Genomic DNA, 18,980 nt, shown 5'->3' on the forward strand with positions numbered 1-18,980 from the left:
GGATGTTAAATAGTTAGATAGGTAGTTAATTAGATCGTTAGGGTATTGAGCAGCTGGTCATAAGTTAAGGCAGTTGGCCACATGGAGAATTTTGCAACTTTACGGCAACTTTAGAAAAAACAGAAATAAATACAAAACACTTCGAATAACGATCCACCTCTTCAATGCCTCGTTATAGCAATATGTTACCTGCCTGTCTCCCTACGTACGTACAAAAAAAACAAAAAACATATACTTAAGTCTTTTTGCGGTTTGAGAATCTATCGAATTGCCTTGTCAAATATGTGTTTCTTTTGGTTCACGGTACAGAGGAAGGGTCACACTACCACCAGGGTCATAAAACTACCCCTGGAAATGCCCACAACTCCTACGAAAGCCTTGTCAAATGTGTGTTTCTTTTGGTTCACGGTACAGAGGAGGGGTCACACTACCACCAGGGTCATAAAACTACCCCTGGAAATGCCCACAACTAATACGAAAGCCTTGTCAAATGTGTGTTTCTTTTGGTTCACGGTTCAGAGGAAGGGTCACACTACCACCAGGGTCATAAAACTACCCCTGGAAATGCCCACAACTCCTACGAAAGCCTTGTTGAATATATGAACCCCGGCGCCAAAATCTTTAATAATACGCCCCTGTCTCCGCGAGGCGAGGCGCGGAGGCAAGTTCTCATAATTTTCTTCTTCGTTTTCCTTCGCGTCACAAGTTCCGTTCCGTTCGGGTTCATAGTTCGGATCCGTTTCACGATGCGAGGGTTTGATGAAGCGATTTGCGTCATAGCGATGGAATGTGTGTGTGTGTGTGTGTGTGAGCAAAAATGGGAACACAAAGTTATGTACATTCACATGTTTTATTACAAAAAATAAATAACAGCGTTCAATAAATACTGTAGTTAAGCGTTGGCAATGAACAGCAACACAATAAATAATGAATAAATAAATGTGATGAAACACAATGAAATAATGTGAACATTTCGTGGAGCTCGGCGGCGTGTGGGTGTGTGGCCACGGCAGGGGCGGCGGCGTGTGGGTGTGTGGCCACGGCAGGGACGGCGGCGTGTGGGTGTGGCCACGGCAGGGGCGGCGGCGTGTGGGTGTGTGGCCACGGCAGGGGCGGCGGTGTGTGGGTGTGTGGGCACGGCAGGGGCGGCGGCGTGTGGGTGTGTGGCCACGGCAGGGCCGGCGGCGTGTGGGTGTGTGGCCACGGCAGGGGCGGCGGTGTGTGGGTGTGTGGGCACGGCAGGGGCGGCGGTGTGTGGGTGTGTGGGCACGGCAGGGGCGGCGGTGTGTGGGTGTGTGGCCACGGCAGGGCCGGCGGTGTGTGGGTGTGTGGGCACGGCAGGGGCGGCGGCGTGTGGGTGTGTGGGCACGGCAGGGGCGGCGGCGTGTGGGTGTGTGGCCACGGCAGGGGCGGCGGCGTGTGGGTGTGTGGCCACGGCAGGGGCGGCGGCGTGTGGGTGTGTGGCCACGGCAGGGGCGGCGGGGTGTGGGTGTGTGGCCACGGCAGGGGCGGCGGCGTGTGGGTGTGTGGCCACGGCAGGGGCGGCGGCGTGTGGGTGTGGCCACGGCAGGCGGCGGCGTGTGGGTGTGTGGCCACGGCAGGGCGGCGTGTGGGTGTGTGGGCACGGCAGGGGCGGCGGCGTGTGGGTGTGTGGCCACGGCAGGGGCGGCGGCGTGTGGGTGTGTGGCCACGGCAGGGGCGGCGGCGTGTGGGTGTGTGGCCACGGCAGGGGCGGCGGTGTGTGGGTGTGTGGCCACGGCAGGGGCGGCGGCGTGTGGGTGTGTGGGCACGGCAGGGGCGGCGGTGTGTGGGTGTGTGGCCACGGCAGGGGCGGCGGTGTGTGGGTGTGTGGCCACGGCAGGGCGGCGGTGTGTGGGTGTGTGGCCCCGGCAGGGGCGGCGGTGTGTGGGGGTGTGGGCACGGCCGGGGCGGCGGTGTGTGGGGGTGTGGCCACGGCCGGGCCGGCGGTGGGTGGGTGGGGGGCCACGGCAGGGGCGGCGGTGTGTGGGTGTGTGGCCACGGCAGGGGCGGCGGTGTGTGGGTGTGTGGCCACGGCAGGGGCGGCGGGGTGTGGGTGTGTGGCCACGGCAGGGGCGGCGGCGTGTGGGGCTGATAATGACGATGAGAATATTGTGCCCAGGGCGCCGCGTCGTCCAGGCTGACGGCCACGCTGACGCGGTGCTGAGGTTAGTGCCGTGCCCAGGGAGCCGCGTCGTCCAGGCTGACGGCCACGCTGACGCGGTGCTGAGGTCAGCGCCGTGCCCAGGGCGCCGCGTCGTCCAGGCTGACGGCCACGCTGGCGCGCCCCTCCACCCCCGCCTCGCTGCGCGCCACACAGGTGTACACGCCCGCCAGGTCCTGCTGGAAGTCGGACAGCACCAGGTAGGCGTGAGGCAGGTGTCGGCCGCGGCCCAGCTGGAAGGCGTCGGCGCCGGGCGTCCACGACGGCAGCGGCTTGTCGGCGGCGTCCCGCCACTCCACCTCCTGCACGGCGGCGGCGGCGTCCACCCAGCAGAAGAGGAACGCCTCGGCCAGGGGGGCCACGGCCACGCTGCTGCCGTTGGCGATGGCGGGCTGGGGGGCGGCGGCGGCGAGGGCGGCGGCGGCGGGGACGGCGGTGGCCAGGAGGGGCATGGAGAGGGCCACGGTCACGGCGAGGGCCACGGCCAGGGCCAGGCTTGTTGTGGAGGACATTATGACGCTTATAGAGATATCGGGGCTGTCAACAAAGGCAGGTGCAGTTGTTGTGGTTGTAGAGGTTGTTTTTGTGGTGGCTGTGAAGGCTGTTCCAACAGTTCAGTGCCCTCAACCTCTTCTCGGCGTCGAGTGTTGCTACTCTTTCCCGCGGCACGGCTATATATACCCGCCAAGACCCCTGCGCCCCCCCCCCCACTTTTGGCCCCGCCCCCTCTGGAAAAACGCATTCTGGGCCTTTATTTCGTCACAACACGTCTTGAACTTGTGCCGAACACTCGTGCGAGAAGAGATAAGGAGCGAGGGAGATAACGTGTGTGTGTGTGTGTGTCATATTCAATAGGTCCTGTGCAATGTCCTGTCTTGGTCCAAACGCTCGTAAAGTGTTTTAACTCATTCAGTTTTTCTGCCTAGACGTCCTGTTTGTCCAGACTGCCCCAGACCAAGGCGTCTGTACGGACAACTGTAATGGGCCTCGTCCGCCAGCATGACCCAGCAGCGTCATCTGGAGGGCGTGCAGAAGGCGGCGCCTCATACCCCACCTACTTAAGGGCACTCCCCCAGTTGAATCTCTCCCCCTTCAGGATCAGTATCCCAAAATCCGATGAGGTCAGGGACTTCAGTACCCAGCAGAACATATCCCTGCTGCCCCCCCCCCCCCTCTCCTTCCCCGTACACGTGTTCCCGCACACCACATCACCCTCCAGCACACTCGTTTACGCACAAAGATATACAGGTTCAGCCCAGTGACCTCTCGTGAAAGAGATAAACGGTTCCATACACACACACACACACACACACAGAAAGCATGACACAAAACAAACACAAGCACATATCTCTGAATGAAAGATAACTTATCATTGTCTGATACGAACTGTTTAAGTGTGTGTGTGTGTGTGTGTGTGTGTGTGTGTGTGTGTGTGTGTGTGTGTGTGTGTGTGTGTGTGTGTGTGTGTGTGTGTGTGTGTGTGTGTGTGTGTGTGTGTGTGTGTGTGTGTGTGTGTGTGTGTGGTTCCATGAGATAAATTAATGAAAACAATTTTATTTATAATCTTTTAATAGATAAAACTCGATAATTACTTCGTACAGTGTATTAAAAAAACGTCAATAAATAAACAATAAATAATATAAATATTAAACAAGTAATATCAGTGACTTCGGGAGGGAAGACGGAGGAGGGTGGTGGTGGTGGTGGTGATGGTGGTAGCGGTGGTGGTGGTGGAGGTGACAGGAGTGGTGGTGGTGGTGGTGGTGGTGATGAGAGGGAGACGGACGCGGTGCTGAGGTCAGCGCCGTGCCCAGGGCGCCGCGTCGTCCAGACTGACGCGGTGCTGAGGTCAGCGCCGTGCCCAGGGCGCCGCGTCATCCAGGCTGACGGCCACGCTGGCGCGGTGCTGAGGTCAGCGCCATGCCCAGGGCGCCGCGTCGTCCAGGCTGACGGCCACACTGGCGCGCCCCTCCACCCTCGCCACGCCGCGCGCCACACAGGTGTACACGCCCGCCAGGTCCTGCCGGAAGTCGGCCAGCACCAGGTAGGCGTGAGGCAGGTGTCGGCCGCGGCCCAGCTGGAAGGCGTCGGCGCCGGGCGTCCACGACGGCAGCGGCTTGTCGGCGGCGTCCCGCCACTCCACCTCCTGCACGGCGGCGGCGGCGTCCACCCAGCAGAAGAGGAACGCCTCGGCCAGGGGGGCCACGGCCACGCTGCTGCCGTTGGCGATGACGGGCTGGGGGGCGGCGGCGACGGTGGGGGCGCCGGTGGCCAGGAGGGGCATGGAGAGGGCCACGGCCACGGCGAGGGCCACGGTCAGGGCCAGGCTTGTTGTGGAGGCCATTGTGACGCTTGTAGTGATATTGGTCTTGTCAACAAAGGCAGGTGCAGTTGTTGTGGTTGTTGTTGTAGTTTTTGTGGTCGTTGTGAAGGTTGCTCGACAATTCAGTGCTCTCAGTCACTCCTCGGCGTGGAGTGTTGCTACTCTTCCCGTGGCACCGCTATATATACCCTTGCACCCCCCCCCCGTCTTCTTGGCCCCGCCCCCTCCGGCAAAACGTATCCCGGGAATCGTTTCATCACAAAACGTCCTGAACTTGTGCCGAACACTTGTGCGAGGAGAGATAAAGAGCCTTATAGATAACGTTTGTGTGTGTGTGTGAGAGATTAGCTACCTTTGCCGCGTCCTGCTGTTGAACGTGTGTGCGTCATTTCCCTGTGTGTGTGTGTGTGTGTGTGTGTGTGTGTGTGTGTGTGTGTGTTAGCCAATAGGTCCTTTCCAGTGTCCCGTCTTGGTCTAAACGCTCGTAAATTGTTTTGTACTCTTTATATTTTTCTTATTCGACGTCCTGTTCGTCCAGACCGTCCCGCAGACCAATGCATCTATACGGACAACTGTGATTCTTTAGACCGTTCACGCATCTTCTCGTCCTCAGCAACATTTTCACGTTCCCTTCAAGCTGCTCCCCATAACACACACACACACACACACACACACACACACACACACACACACACACACACACACACGTCCTCTCCATCAGCTCGTGTTCTCCCCTCACCATAATCGAAAAAGTGGCCGAGTCGTTTGCGTGCTGGCGTGTGAGCCCTGGGACCGAGGATCGAGTCCCACCGATAACCTCAGTGACTTCCGTCTAATGGAGCACCGGGGGGCATCATGGGCCAGGCAAGAGTCACACATCACGGCAGCCACTATAAATAAAATTCGCCTGCGCCACTATCGGGCTGGGGCCGTCCAAGAGACCCCTCGCGAAAGTCTACCGGCGCTATGGGCAGCACGTAAAAAATCACAGCGGTCATGTCACCTCCCTGCCTTCACCTGAGTCTGGCAGCCTGAACGTATACAACCTTGATCAGAGAAACTGTAACAACAATGAAGAATCTCAGTCCTCACCGCAGAGTGCCGGGAATCGAACCTCGGCCTTCAGAACTGAGACATGAGCCCAAAACACACCGCGCCAGAGGTCACCTGCGACTTTTTTTTTTTTTTTTTTTTGCGTCGATGCCTGTAGCACCGGCAGGCTTTCTTGAGGGGCCTAGTGGCCGGCTCGAGCCCGTCTTGGTGCAGGCAAGTGTTTATAGTGGCGCCATCTTTTCTTGGCTCATGCTGCCCCCCGGAGTTCATTCTTGAATGATTTGGACGATTTCTTCTAGAGTCCGGGTTGATGGGTGGTCTTCAGGACAGCATGTGGGTAGTCTTAGGCCACTCGGCGGTGACTGAAAAATCCCAGGTGGTAGCGGCGGATTCGAAACCGCGTCATCCAGAACGCGGTCAGTGCAGGGCCCGCACGCTGACCACTCAGCCACCGCCTCCCCAACATAACGTGGCACTCCAGCCCCCAGTGTGGACATGAGGGAAAGGTGATGGCTCCGGTGGCGGTGGTGGTGACAGTGTTGGTTGCAGTTTGTGCTGGCTGTAGTGGCGGCAATGATGGCAGTGGTAGTGGTGGTAGTGGTGATCGTGGTGGTCGTGGTGGTGGTGGTGTTCGCGGCGGTGGTCGCGCACACGGAGGCAGCAGGTCACACCGCCGCGGGATTATCGGCGTCAAGACTTCTCCCCGGGTCGTTATCAGCCGCGGCGCCTCGTTCCCTGAAGCGCCGTGACGTCCGCGCCGACGGTTTAGTGTTTAAGGATACGGATTTGAAGTTACAACAACACCCCCTCCCTCCCCTCCTTCTTCCCCCTTAACTCTTATACCCCCCTCTCTCCCCTCCTCCCTCCCCCCCTCGCCTCCCACCGCCGCTCAGCCCCGCCCCGCCCCGACTCGTCTCCGGGTTTGTGTGGCACAATTATTATAATCCAGGACGGCTGGCGGATGCCGCGTGCCTGGGGGTTGCCGTGGCCGCGGAGCCTGGTGACGGGGGAGGGGAGGCCGTCAGGGCCTTATGAGGCACCAAAGCCTAAGGTCCTCATTTGCAACCTGGGAACACCACAGGCCGGCGGTGCACCGGTAGTGGAGTGGTTACACACTCGCCTCACGATCGAGGGGTTCCGAGTTCAATAACTAGGCGGAGTGGAGACGGATCGGCAGCCTCTTAACCCCTCCCCCTGTACTTGTACTTAAGCTGCATTCTGAATGACTATTCAACAGTGTTACACTGTCCTATGTGTGTGGGGAAAGATTTTTTTAAATGAACACTACCATCTATACAATCGTAGTAACATGTATGAAAGCGATAACTATCATTGGGGAAAATGTTAGTGTGTAAAATAATTAGAGGAGGAAAGAAAGTACGAGCAAATGAAAAGGTTGTCTGTTGAATAGTCATTCAGAATGCAGCTTAAGTACAAAAAATCAATGGCATAACCATTTAAGAAGGATAGTAATTATGGTAATCCAATCCTTAAAATTCAAATTTTGCATCCAAAATCTTTCATTATTTCATAATTATTCATATTTGACCTCTGACCTTTCTTAAATGATAATGCCAGGTCAGATTTGTTCTTAAGTTGCATTTTAAGATAGTACCTAGGCATACTAATCTTATGAAATAAAGAAATAATTTGGGCGCAAAATTTGAATTATAAGGAATTAATTGCCATATTTATTACCATTCTTATATGGTAATGCCATTGATTTTTTGTTCTTAAGTTGCATTCTCAATGACTACTCAACAGAAACAACTTATAAACCAAATATGAATGATGGACAAATATTTTGAATTTTTGGTGACTTAAGGGTTCATATTTGCCCTCTGACCTTTCTTAAGTGGTAATGCCAGGTCAGATTTGTTCTTAAGTTGCATTTTAAGATACTACCTAAGGATACTAATCTTATGAAACAAAAAAATACTTTGGGCGCAACTTTTGAATTATAAGGAATTAATTACCATGATTATTACCATTCTTAAATGGCAATGCCATTGATTTTTTTTTCTTAAGTTGCATTATTGTGCTTTACTATGTGGTTCTGTTATGTATGCATAGTTTTGTGAGTGGGCGTAGAAGTTTGAATTATAAAGGAATTTAAGGGCCCCTTTTAAGGGTCCCTTTCCAAACCCAGGAATGCAAACTTAAGAAATCACTTTTAGACATTTCTATTGTATGTACAGTAGTGTAAACCAGTCAAACATTTTGGGCGCAACTTTTGAATTAAACTTCAATGGGCTCCTGAACTACTGGTGTGGGAACAACCGCACGGCCAAGGTGGGGGCGGCGTGCATCGTGCCCCACCTGAGTGACGAGGCTCCGGCACGGCACTGTCACCCTCCCCAGCAGCAGGGCGGGCGGGCCGGTGACCCTCGGGGCCTGGGCGTGTGGGTGGTGACCGGCGCTGGCGACACACTCGGCCCTTCGCGGCACCGCTAACACACTGTCTGTCTGTATCTTCTTCAAAATGATGAGTTCCCTGAGGCGTGAGGAGGGGCGGAGGACGGGGAAGGAGAGGGAGAAGGTCAACACTTAGACGTTGTGAATAAGTGCATATCGAGGATTATTATTGAGGCAAACATCATCATTGCTGACGGCCTGCGGAGCGCTGCGCTGACGGTGGAGCGGGGCCTGAAACCTCATCAACGACACACACACACACACACACGAAACAAGCTGACCCGTGGCTGCTGCGGAGAGGGCAGTGACCCACGTCTTGACCCGGTGAGGTCAGGACAGGTGTGTGTGCGTGTGTGTGTGAACCAAAAATGGGACATTAAAAGTTATTTATATTTACTTCTTTTATTTAAAAAATATATAACAACGTTTAATAAATAATGTAGTTAAGCGTTGACAATGAACAGTGACAATAAATAATCAATAAATAAATGTAGCGATAGACGATGAAATAATGTGAACATTTCGTGGAGTTCGGCGGCGTGTGGGTGTGTGGCCACGGCAGGGGCGGCGGCGTGTGGGGCTGATGATGACGATGATGGTGTCAGCGCCGTGCCCAGGGCGCCGCGTCGTCCAGGCTGACGGCCACGCTGACGCGGTGCTGAGGTCAGCGCCGTGCCCAGGGCGCCGCGTCGTCCAGGCTGACGGCCACGCTGACGCGGTGCTGAGGTTAGCGCCGTGCCCAGGGCGCCGCGTCGTCCAGGCTGACGGCCACGCTGACGCGGTGCTGAGGTCAGCGCCGTGCCCAGGGCGCCGCGTCGTCCAGGCTGACGGCCACGCTGACGCGGTGCTGAGGTTAGCGCCGTGCCCAGGGCGCCGTGTCGTCCAGGCTGACGGCCACGCTGGCGCGCCCCTCCACCCCCGCCTCGCCGCGCGCCACACAGGTGTACACGCCCGCCAGGTCCTGCCGGAAGTCGGCCAGCACCAGGTAGGCGTGAGGCAGGTGTCGGCCGCGGCCCAGCTGGAAGGCGTCGGCGCCGGGCGTCCACGACGGCAGCGGCTTGTCGGCGGCGTCCCGCCACTCCACCTCCTGCACGGCGGCGGCGGCGTCCACCCAGCAGAAGAGGAACGCCGCGGCCAGGGGGGCCACGGCCACGCTGCTGCCGTTGGCGATGACGGGCTGGGGGGCGGCAGCGGTGGTGGTGGGGGCGGCGGTGGCCAGGAGGGGCATGGAGAGGGCCACGGCCAGGGCCAGGGCCACGGCCAGTGCCAGGCTTGTTGTGGAGGACATTGTGACGCTTGTAGTGATACTGAACTGGTCTTGTCAACAAAGGCAGGTGCAGTTGTTGTGGTTGTAGAGGTTGTTTTTGTGGTGGTTGTGAAGGCTGTTCCAACAGTTCAGTGCTCTCAGCCACTTCTCGGCGTGGAGTGTTGCTACTCGTTGTGTGAGGAAGCTGAGTGACCCAGCCTTCCCGCGGCACACCAATATATACCCACCAACACAACCTCGGCCTCTCCTGGCCCCGCCCCCTCCTTGGCCCCGCCCCCTCATTTGGCCCCGCCCCATACGGCAAAACGTATCCCGGGCCTTCGTTTCGTCACAACATGTCTTGAACTTGTGCCAAACACTCGTGCGATGAGAGATAAGGAGCGAGGGAGATAACGTGTGTGTGTGTGTGTGTGTGTGTGTGTGTGTGAAGAGAAGAAACTTAGCTATGATAACTTTTTTTTAGTCACCGTATCGCACCGCCAAGACCAGCGTGGCGCAGCGGTCAACGCGCTCGGCCCACCACGGAGAGGTCCCGGGTTCGATTCCCGGTCGGAGTGTAGACGGATGGCCGCACCTTCCACCCGCGCCGCGCCACCCAGCACACACCTCTGACCAGCGTGACGAGAACACAAACGTTTGAATCTTCCCGGTACGTGTCCGGGACGTGTTGGCTACTAGTGAGGCATGTCCGTAGCGTGCCGACAGACGAACACACACACACACACACACACACACAGCATTGCGCCACCTCTTGCCTCCTGGACGCCGGGCGCTGAGATTATCTTGATAACGTGACGAATCTCATTCATTCACCGATAGTGTGTGGGAGAGAGAGAGAGTTATACGTATAAAGATGAGCCAATTATATCATTCATCTCTCTCTCTCTCTCTCTCTCTCTAGCAGATTATCGTTAATTTTTTTATGTTTTATGTAATAGTTGTGTGGCAGAAATCAGAAAATGCCGTGTGCTGGGTGTGATGGTCTGGGAGCGGCGGTATGACCCCTCTGCCCCGGGACACAGGCAGGCGTGACATCCGGGGCACCGCGGCTCACCCTCCCCTGGGGCCCGTTTATTGAGGCGCCATAAAGCGGTTATGGCGCCACCACGTCCACGACCACGACTACCACCATCACGACCACCATCACCATCACGACCACCGTCACCACCACGGCCACGACCACGACCACGACTACCACCATCACGACCACCATCACCATCACGACCACCGTCACCACCACGACCACGACCACGACCACGACTACCACCATCACGACCACCACCACCATCACGACCACCGTCACCATCACGACCACCGTCACGACCACCACCACCATCACGACCACCGTCACCATCACGACCACCGTCATGACCACGACCACGACCACGACTACCACCATCACGACCACGACTACCACCACCACGACGACGCCCACCACCACGACCACCACCACCACCACCACCACGACCACGACCACGACCATCACGACAACCACCACCATCACGACCACAACCACGACTACCACCATCACGACAACCACCACCATCACGACCACGACCATGACTACCACCATCACGACCACCGTCACCACCACGACCCACTTTCACCATAAACCGCAAGCCGTCACCACCACCACCACCACCACCACAACCACAAACATCAACGACCTTCACCACTACAACCAGCAGCAACACCACCACCACCACAACCTCCACTACCACTACTATTTCAACAACCAAAACTCACCACTGGCAAACTGTCCTGGGTTGGAATCGAACCTGGGTATACGCATTCGGAACGAGGCGTACAGTAAATAAAAAAAATAAAAAAATAAATAAAGCAAATCTAAAACTGCAAATTTAATGAAACACAAACTCTTGGTCACCGAGCCGCCAAAGTTTTATTACATAGATTTATTTACCCAATGTTTTATATGTTTTTGTTTTGCCTCGATGATGTCTTTTGTTTTCTCGGCACGGGACGGGTTAGTAAGTCACTGTGTTACTTATATTGGCTGGGTAGTTAGTTGTTTGGGCAGGGAGGTCGTTATGGATCTAGTCTGCGTCCACATGCAACATACACTACGCTTTAGAGAAAGAAAACACAGTAAAATAGTTGGAAAGTTTCGTTCAGTCGGCGCAACACCTGTGGTCATATGCCGGAGATAGACAGAAGGGGAAGAAATTTTAGAAGGGAACAGATCCCAGGAGACGGGACACAACCCCCGATTAATACCTGGTGCCCATTCACTGCTGGGTGGACAGGGGCGTAGGGTATCGGAAAAGCCGCCCAAATTTTTCCACTCCGCCCGGGAATCGAATCCGGGCTCTCTCGGTTGTGAGCCAAATGTGCTAACCACTGCACCACGAAGCCCCTAAAACACACTAAAGCAAAATTAAAACGGCAGATTTAATGAAACACAAAACACTGAACGTCAAAAATCAGGGTCATCTTTTTAAAACTGCGTGTTATGCTAATGGGATTTCGTACTACCTAATTACCTATCAGTCCACAAGTAAATCTACGTTTCTGCATACATACATACATACATACATTAACTGAGACATACACACACACACACACACACACACGCACACGTAGTCGCAAATCCTCAAGTTCCGCGGCCTGAGACTCTATCGCCGCGCAAGACTCGTGAGCCGCGGATCCTGGGGCCTGGGAACTCGGTCTGCGCGGATACTGAGGCGCGGAGGCAAGTCTTCATCCTGTTTTCTTTGCCCCGTTTTCTTTCGCGCCGCAAGATTCGTTCCGTTCGGGTTTGTCTTTCGGTTCCGCTTCACAGTTCGATAAAGCGATTTGCGTCAGAGCGATGGGGATACCAGGTGTGTGTGTGTGTGTGTGTGTGTGTGTGTAGGCTACCTTTGCACGTCCTGGTGTTGGATGTATGTGCGTCATTACCCCTTACGTTTGTGTGTGTGTGTGTGTGTGTTATTCAGTAGGTCGTGTCCAGTGTTCTGTCTTGGTCCAATCGCTCATAAATTGTTTTCATCACTTTTAAGTTTTCGGAGTTTTCTTCTTCTTGGTCCAGACTCTCCCAGAGGTCAAATGATCTGTACCGACAACTGTGATTCTTTAGACTTTTCAAGCATCTCTTCGTCCTCAGTAACACTTTCACGTCTCCTCCAAGCTGTTCCCAGTCACACACACACACACACACACACACACACACATACACACACACACAAAAAAAAACTCCATAAGTTCGCGTTCTTCCTCTCACGCTAATCGCTGCCATCATGTCCCCTCTCTCCCTTCACCTAAGAATGGCAGCCTCATCTCATACAGCCTTACATCAGAGAAACTGCATGCAAAACCAATGAAACACCTCGAAGTATTCACCAGTCTCGGGAATCGAACCCAGGCCTTCAGAACTGAGACGCTGATGAGATGACAAGCCGCATGCCAAAGATCACTTCAGCGACCCTTAACTTGGCACTCCAGCCCCCAGTGTGGACATGAAGGAGAGGTGATGAGCCTTGTAGGTGGTGGTGATGACAATGGTGTGGTGAGTTCTGGTAGTTGAAATAGTAGTGGTAGAGGTCGTGGAGGTCGTGGTGGTGGTGACGGTGGTCGTGATGATGGTGGTGGTAGTGATGGTGGTCGTGGTCGTGATGGTGGTGGTGGTGGTGGTGGTGGTGGTCGTGATGGTCGTGGTGGTGGTCGTGGTCGTGGTCGTGGTGGTCGTGGTAGTCGTGGTGGTGGTCGTGGTGGTGGTCGTGGTGGTCGTGGTGGTGGTGGTAGTCACACCGCCGCGGGATTATCGGCGTCAAGACTTCTCCCCGGGTCGTTATCAGCCGCGGCGCCTCGTTCCCTGAAGCGCCGTGACGTCCGCGCCGACGGTTTAGTGTTCAAGGATACGACACGCGTCCCTTCCTCCACTCGTATCCCCGCTCCACCCCGCCTGGTCCCCGGGTTCACGTGTGGCACAAGCCTCTATCATGATGGCTGGATGGACGCCCTTTGGAGCACCCAGGTAACGCTAAAGGAATTCTGTGCCATCTTGAACCTCCCCAGACTCCTGTACGTCCTTGTGTGAGCCTCGTCCGCCAGCAGCGTCAACTGGAGGGCGTGCAAAAGGGGGTCTTCAAGCAGCACCTGGGAGCCTCATACACAACCTACTTAACCCTTTGGATGAGGATTTCCAACAAGAAGACATCACCAAGCTACAGGAGTGGAACAAAAAGTGGCTGCCCCAATTTAGTGAAGAAAAATGTGAGGTCATGCATCTTGGGAGGGGAAATCCAGCACACCAATACTACATGGGGAACACTCCACTACCCACCACAGAGGCACAGAAAGACCTGGGAGCATATGTTACCAGGCTACCAGTGAAGGTGAAATCCGTGCCACTCGCAGCGGACGGGTTAAGGGCACTCCCCCAGTTGAATATCTCCCCCTTCAGGACCAGTATCCCAAAATCCGATGAGGTCAGGGACTTCAGTACCCAGCGGAACATATCCCTGCTGCCCCCCCCCCCCCTCTCCTTCCCCGTACACGTGTTCCCGCACAGCACATCACCCTTCAGCACACTCGTTTACGCACAAAGAGATACAGGTTCAGCCCAGTGACCTCTCGTGAAAGAGATAAACGGCTCCACACACACACACACACACACACACACACACACACACACAGAAAGCATGACACAAAACAAACACAAGCACATATCTCTGAATGAAAGATAACTTATCATTGTCTGATACGAACAGTTTAAGTGTGTGTGTGTGTGTGTGTGTGTGTGTGTGTGTGTGTGTGTGTGTGTGTGTGTGTGTGTGTGTGTGTGTGTGTGTGTGTTTGCACGCACATTATCACTGTCAAACGTCAGTGGACTTTTCATTGTGCGAACAAAGGTTCTAGCATCTACAGTACATGTAACAGACATGTTTCTGTTCTTTTTTTTTTTTTTACATTTGTTTATTAGCGCCGCTAGGCTTACATGACGGGGTCTCATGGTTGGCCCAGGCCGTTAGTTGCTCGAGGAGATATTTTATAGTGGCGCCATAGTGCTTGGCTCATGCTGCCCGTAGAAGTGTGCCGACAGACCGACTCTATCAGCTGGCGTCAGCCGCACCGACCAAGTCGGTCTGTCGACGAGGACTGGCGTATGAACAGTATTGCAAAGGACTTTATCGTTTTCCAAGTCTGAACCGACGATACTATCGTAAAGTATTTTACAAGGGTGGCAGAGCTGTGTGTGTGACGCAAACAGCACAGACGCGCCTCACAACAGTGGCAATGAAGTCTTTGCCGGACGGTCGAAAATTTGAATCAAGATTGTGGGCACGAGAGCAAGTGTGTGTGTGTGTGTGTGTGTGTGTGTGTGTGTGTGTGTGTGTGTGTGTGTGTGTGTGTGTGTGTGTGTGTGTGTGTGTGTGTGTGTGTGTGTGTGTGTGTGTGTGTGTGTGTGTGTGTGTGTGTGTGTGTGTGTGTGTGTGTGTGTGTGTGTGTGTGTGTGAGATAAATGAATGAAAACAATTTTATTTATAATCTTTTTAATAGATAAAACTCGATAATTACTTCGTACAGTGTATTAGAAAACGTCAATAAATAAACAATAAATAATATAAATATTAAACAAGTAATATCAGTGACTTCGGGAGGGAAGACGGAGGAGGGTGGTGGTGGTGGTGGTGGTGGTGATAGTGGAGGTTAAGGTGGTGGTGGTGGTGATGGTGGAGGTTAAGGTGGTGGTGGTGGTGGAGGTGGTGGTGGTGGTGATGGTGGTGAGGGGACATGACGGAGGCGGTACTGAGGTCAGCGCCGTGCCCAGGGCGCCGCGTCGTCCAGGCTGACGGCCACGCTGGCGCGCCCCTTCACCCCCGCCTCGCCGCGCGCCACACAGGTGTACACGCCCGCCAGGTCCTGCTGGAAGTCGGCCAGCACCAGGTAGGCGTGAGGCAGGTGTCGGCCGCGGCCCAGCTGGAAGGCGTCGGCGCCGGGCGTCCACGACGGCACCGGCTTGTCGGCGGCGTCCCGCCACTCCACCTCCTGCACGGCGGCGGCGGCGTCCACCCAGCAAAAGAGGAACGCCTCGGCCAGGGGGGCCACGGCCACGCTGCTGCCGTTGGCGATGACGGGCTGGGGGGCGGCGGGCCCGGCGGGCGCGGCAAAGACCATGAGGGGCATGGAGAGGGCCACGGCCACGGCGAGGGCCACGGTCAGCGCCAGGCTTGATCTGGAGGCCATTGTAAGACTCATGGTGGTGGTAGTGTTAGCTGCAGCAGCGACAAAAGTATACTCTTGGTAGCAGCAGTAATAGTAATAGCAGTACCAGCAGCAGCAGCAGTAGCAGGAGCAGCACCAGCAGTAGTGGTGTCTGTTGTGCTCCCAGGTCGCAAGTGACGCCCTCAGTCTTTGCTGCCTCATATAAAGCCTTCACGGCCTCTCCTCCCCCGGCCCCAGGCTCCCCGGCCCCAGGCTCCCCGGCCCCTGGCAGCCACAGCCGTCCTGGACTAGACGGGTGCCACGCGTGAACCCGGAGGCCAGGCGGGGCGGGGATGTGTGGGGGAGGGGGCAAGGGGAGAATGGAGGGGTGGGATTGGACGTATCCTTAAACACTAAACCATCGGCGCGCACGTCACGTCGCTTCAGGGAACGAGGCGCCGCGGCTGATAACGACCCGGGGAGAAGTCTTGACGCCGATAATCCCGCGGTGGTGCAATCTGCTGCCTCCGTGAGCGCGACCACCGCAAAAAAAAAAAAACAATAGATACAGAAATCATCCCAAGAAAACTGATTCTGAGCTCAGAACGCCTCGCTACGTCTCTCTCTCTCTCTCTCTCTCTCTCTCTCTCTCTCTCTCTCTCTCTCTCTCTCTCTCTCTCTCTCTCTCTCTCTCTCTCTCTCTCTCTCTCTCTCTCTCTCTCTCTCTCTCTCTCTCGTCTGGTCGGATACATGGGCGATGCCCTTTAACGTAGACAAGTGCCAGGTCCTTCAAGTTGGAACAAGAAATAAGAAGTTCGATTACGAAATGCGCGGCGTTAAACTCAAAAGCGTTCAATGCGTTAAGGACCTGGGGGTCAAAATCGCGTCAAACCTCAAATTCTCACAGCAATGCATCGATGCAGCAAATAAAGCGAACAGAATGTTGGGCTTCATTAAAAGAAACTTTTTATTCAAGAATAAAGATGTAATACTTCCACTCTACAATAGTTTAGTCAGACCCCACTTGGAATATGCGGTACAGTTTTGGTCTCCCCACCATGCAAAGGACATTGCTAAATTAGAAGATGTTCAGCGTCGGGCAAAAAAAATGATCCCTTCCTTGCGCAATAAATCCTACGAAGAAAGGCTTTCCACCCTTAACATGTTCTCTCTTGAGAAACGTCGCCTCCGAGGAAAACTGATCGAATATTTTAAAATACTTAATGGTTTCACGAATGTGGACAAATCTAAATTGTTTATGATCGATGACACTTTGCAAACGAGAAATAATGGCACAAAACTCAGATGTAGACAAGTAAATTCAGACTGCAGCAAATTTTTCTTCACCAACGTTGTAGTGCGAGAATGGAATAAGCTCCCACCGTCAGTGGTCCAGTGTCACACGATTGACTCCTTCAAAAACAAGCTCGACCGTCACTTCCTTCAACTTAATATTAACTAAACTAGAAATGCAAAGTTTTGGAGCCGTCTGACAAATGTAGTATCATTTAGGTTTAAGGATAGATCACCTAGTCTGGACCATGGAGTCTGTGAGGTCTGAATTTCTATGTAAATATCATGTAAATCTTCACACACACACACACACACAGACATACAAACGTTGTCTCCCACGCTCCTTATCTCTCCTCGCACGAGTGTTCGGCACAAGTTCAATACGCGTTGTGACGAAAGAAAGGCCCGGGGTACGTTTTGCCGGAGGGGGCGGGGCCAAGGAGGGGTCGAGGATGTGTCGGCGGGTATATATTGGTGTGCCGCGGGAAGGCTGGGTCACTCAGCTTCCTCACACAACGAGTAGCAACACTACTCGCCGAGAAGTGGCTGAGAGCACTGAACTGTTGGAACAGCCTTCACAACCACCACAAAAACAACCTCTACAACCACAACAACTGCACCTGCCTTTGTTGACAAGACCGATATCACTACAAGCGTCACAATGGCCTCCACAACAAGCCTGGCCCTGACCGTGGCCCTCGCCGTGGCCGTGGCCCTCTCCATGCCCCTCCTGGCCACCGCCGCCCCCGCCGCCGCCGCCCCCCAGCCCGTCATCGCCAACGGCAGCAGCGTGGCCGTGGCCCCCCTGGCCGAGGCGTTCCTCTTCTGCTGGGTGGACGCCGCCGCCGCCGTGCAGGAGGTGGAGTGGCGGGACGCCGCCGACAAGCCGCTGCCGTCGTGGACGCCCGGCGCCGACGCCTTCCAGCTGGGCCGCGGCCGACACCTGCCTCACGCCTACCTGGTGCTGGCCGACTTCCGGCAGGACCTGGCGGGCGTGTACACCTGTGTGGCGCGCGGCGAGGCGGGGGTGGAGGGGCGCGCCAGCGTGGCCGTCAGCCTGGACGACGCGGCGCCCTGGGCACGGCGCTGACCTCAGCACCGCGTCAGCGTGGCCGTCAGCCTGGACGACCCGGCGCCCTGGGCACGGCGCTGACCTCAGCACCACGTCAGCGTGGCCGTCAGCCTGGTCGACGCGGCGCCCTGGGCACGGCGCTGACCTCAGCACCGCGTCAGCGTGGCCGTCAGCCTGGACGACGCGGCGCCCTGGGCACGGCGCTGACCTCAGCACCGCGTCAGCGTGGCCGTCAGCCTGGACGACGCGGCTCCCTGGGCACGGCGCTGACCTCAGCACCGCGTCAGCGTGACCGTCAGCCTGGACGACGCGGCGCCCTGGGCACGGCGCTGACCTCACCACCGCGTCAGCGTGGCTGTCAGCCTGGACGACGCGGCGCCCTGGGCACGGCGCTGACCTCACCACGGCGTCAGCGTGGCTGTCAGCCTGGACGACGCGGCGCCCTGGGCACGGCGTTGACACCATCATCGTCATCATCAGCTCCTCACGCCGCCGCCCCTGCCGTGGCCACACACCCACACGCCGCCGAGCTCCACGAAATGTTCACATTATTTCATTGTGTTTCATCACATTTATTTATTCATTATTTATTGTGTTGCTGTTCATTGCCAACGCTTAACTACAGTATTTATTGAACGCTGTTATTTATTTTTTGTAATAAAACATGTGAATGTAAATAACTTTGTGTTCCCATTTTTGTTCACACACACACACACACACACACACACACACACACACACACGCTCACACGACGGGACAAAAATGACCTCCCGCCGCTACCCAAACACGACACACGGTGACAACCTGACCAACACTTTGCCGGGTGACGCAACACTCCCTGCAACACTGCTCCGAGGGGCGCCGCCTCCCCCTCTGTGCCTCGCCATCCCTTCACAGCGGTGTGTCTACACGGGGACGGCAGCAGCCCCGGGGCGGGGAGAATCTCGGCTTCAAGTGAATCTGAACACACACACTTTTGTTCCTAGCTCTGCCCCACCGCAGCGGCAGGCTGTTATGGCACCAGTGGCCAGACCCAGATCGTGGTGACGCGGGCGGGTGTTTTTTAGTGACGCTCATTGTGTGGGTAGAAACCACAGCAATAGAACGTAACACCAACATGCTTAGAATCGTTCATTATTGGGCGCCGGAACGAGCTTCCTTAAAGGCAGATATAAAGTTACGAGCGATCACTTCGCCTAAACACGTCACAACA

General features: G+C 55.5%; 2 protein-coding genes across 2 annotated transcripts in view; both read right to left on the reverse strand.

Moving 5' to 3' along the window:
- The window catches only part of LOC126989305 (uncharacterized), a gene marked incomplete at its 3' end in the record, with an annotated part of 37,734 nt that extends 19,296 nt beyond the window's left edge, over nucleotides 1-18,438 (reverse strand). Inside the window, exon 1 of the mRNA XM_050847936.1 lies at nucleotides 17,913-18,438. Coding sequence (XP_050703893.1) covers nucleotides 17,913-18,244 — 332 coding nt within the window. The remainder of the gene's footprint in view (nucleotides 1-17,912) is intronic.
- Nucleotides 8,753-15,903, reverse strand: LOC126989307 (uncharacterized). Its single transcript, XM_050847937.1, has 2 exons — nucleotides 15,244-15,903; nucleotides 8,753-9,057 (listed from the first exon to the last, which is right to left on the reverse strand). Exons 1-2 carry the CDS (start codon nucleotides 15,622-15,624, stop codon nucleotides 8,827-8,829), a joined length of 612 nt encoding a protein of 203 aa, XP_050703894.1. The 5' UTR covers nucleotides 15,625-15,903; the 3' UTR covers nucleotides 8,753-8,826.
- Nucleotides 18,439-18,980: the final 542 nt, after the last annotated feature.

The sequence above is a fragment of the Eriocheir sinensis genome, unplaced genomic scaffold (genome assembly GCF_024679095.1).
Source record: "Eriocheir sinensis breed Jianghai 21 unplaced genomic scaffold, ASM2467909v1 Scaffold113, whole genome shotgun sequence".
Taxonomy (NCBI): Eukaryota; Metazoa; Arthropoda; class Malacostraca; order Decapoda; family Varunidae; genus Eriocheir; species Eriocheir sinensis.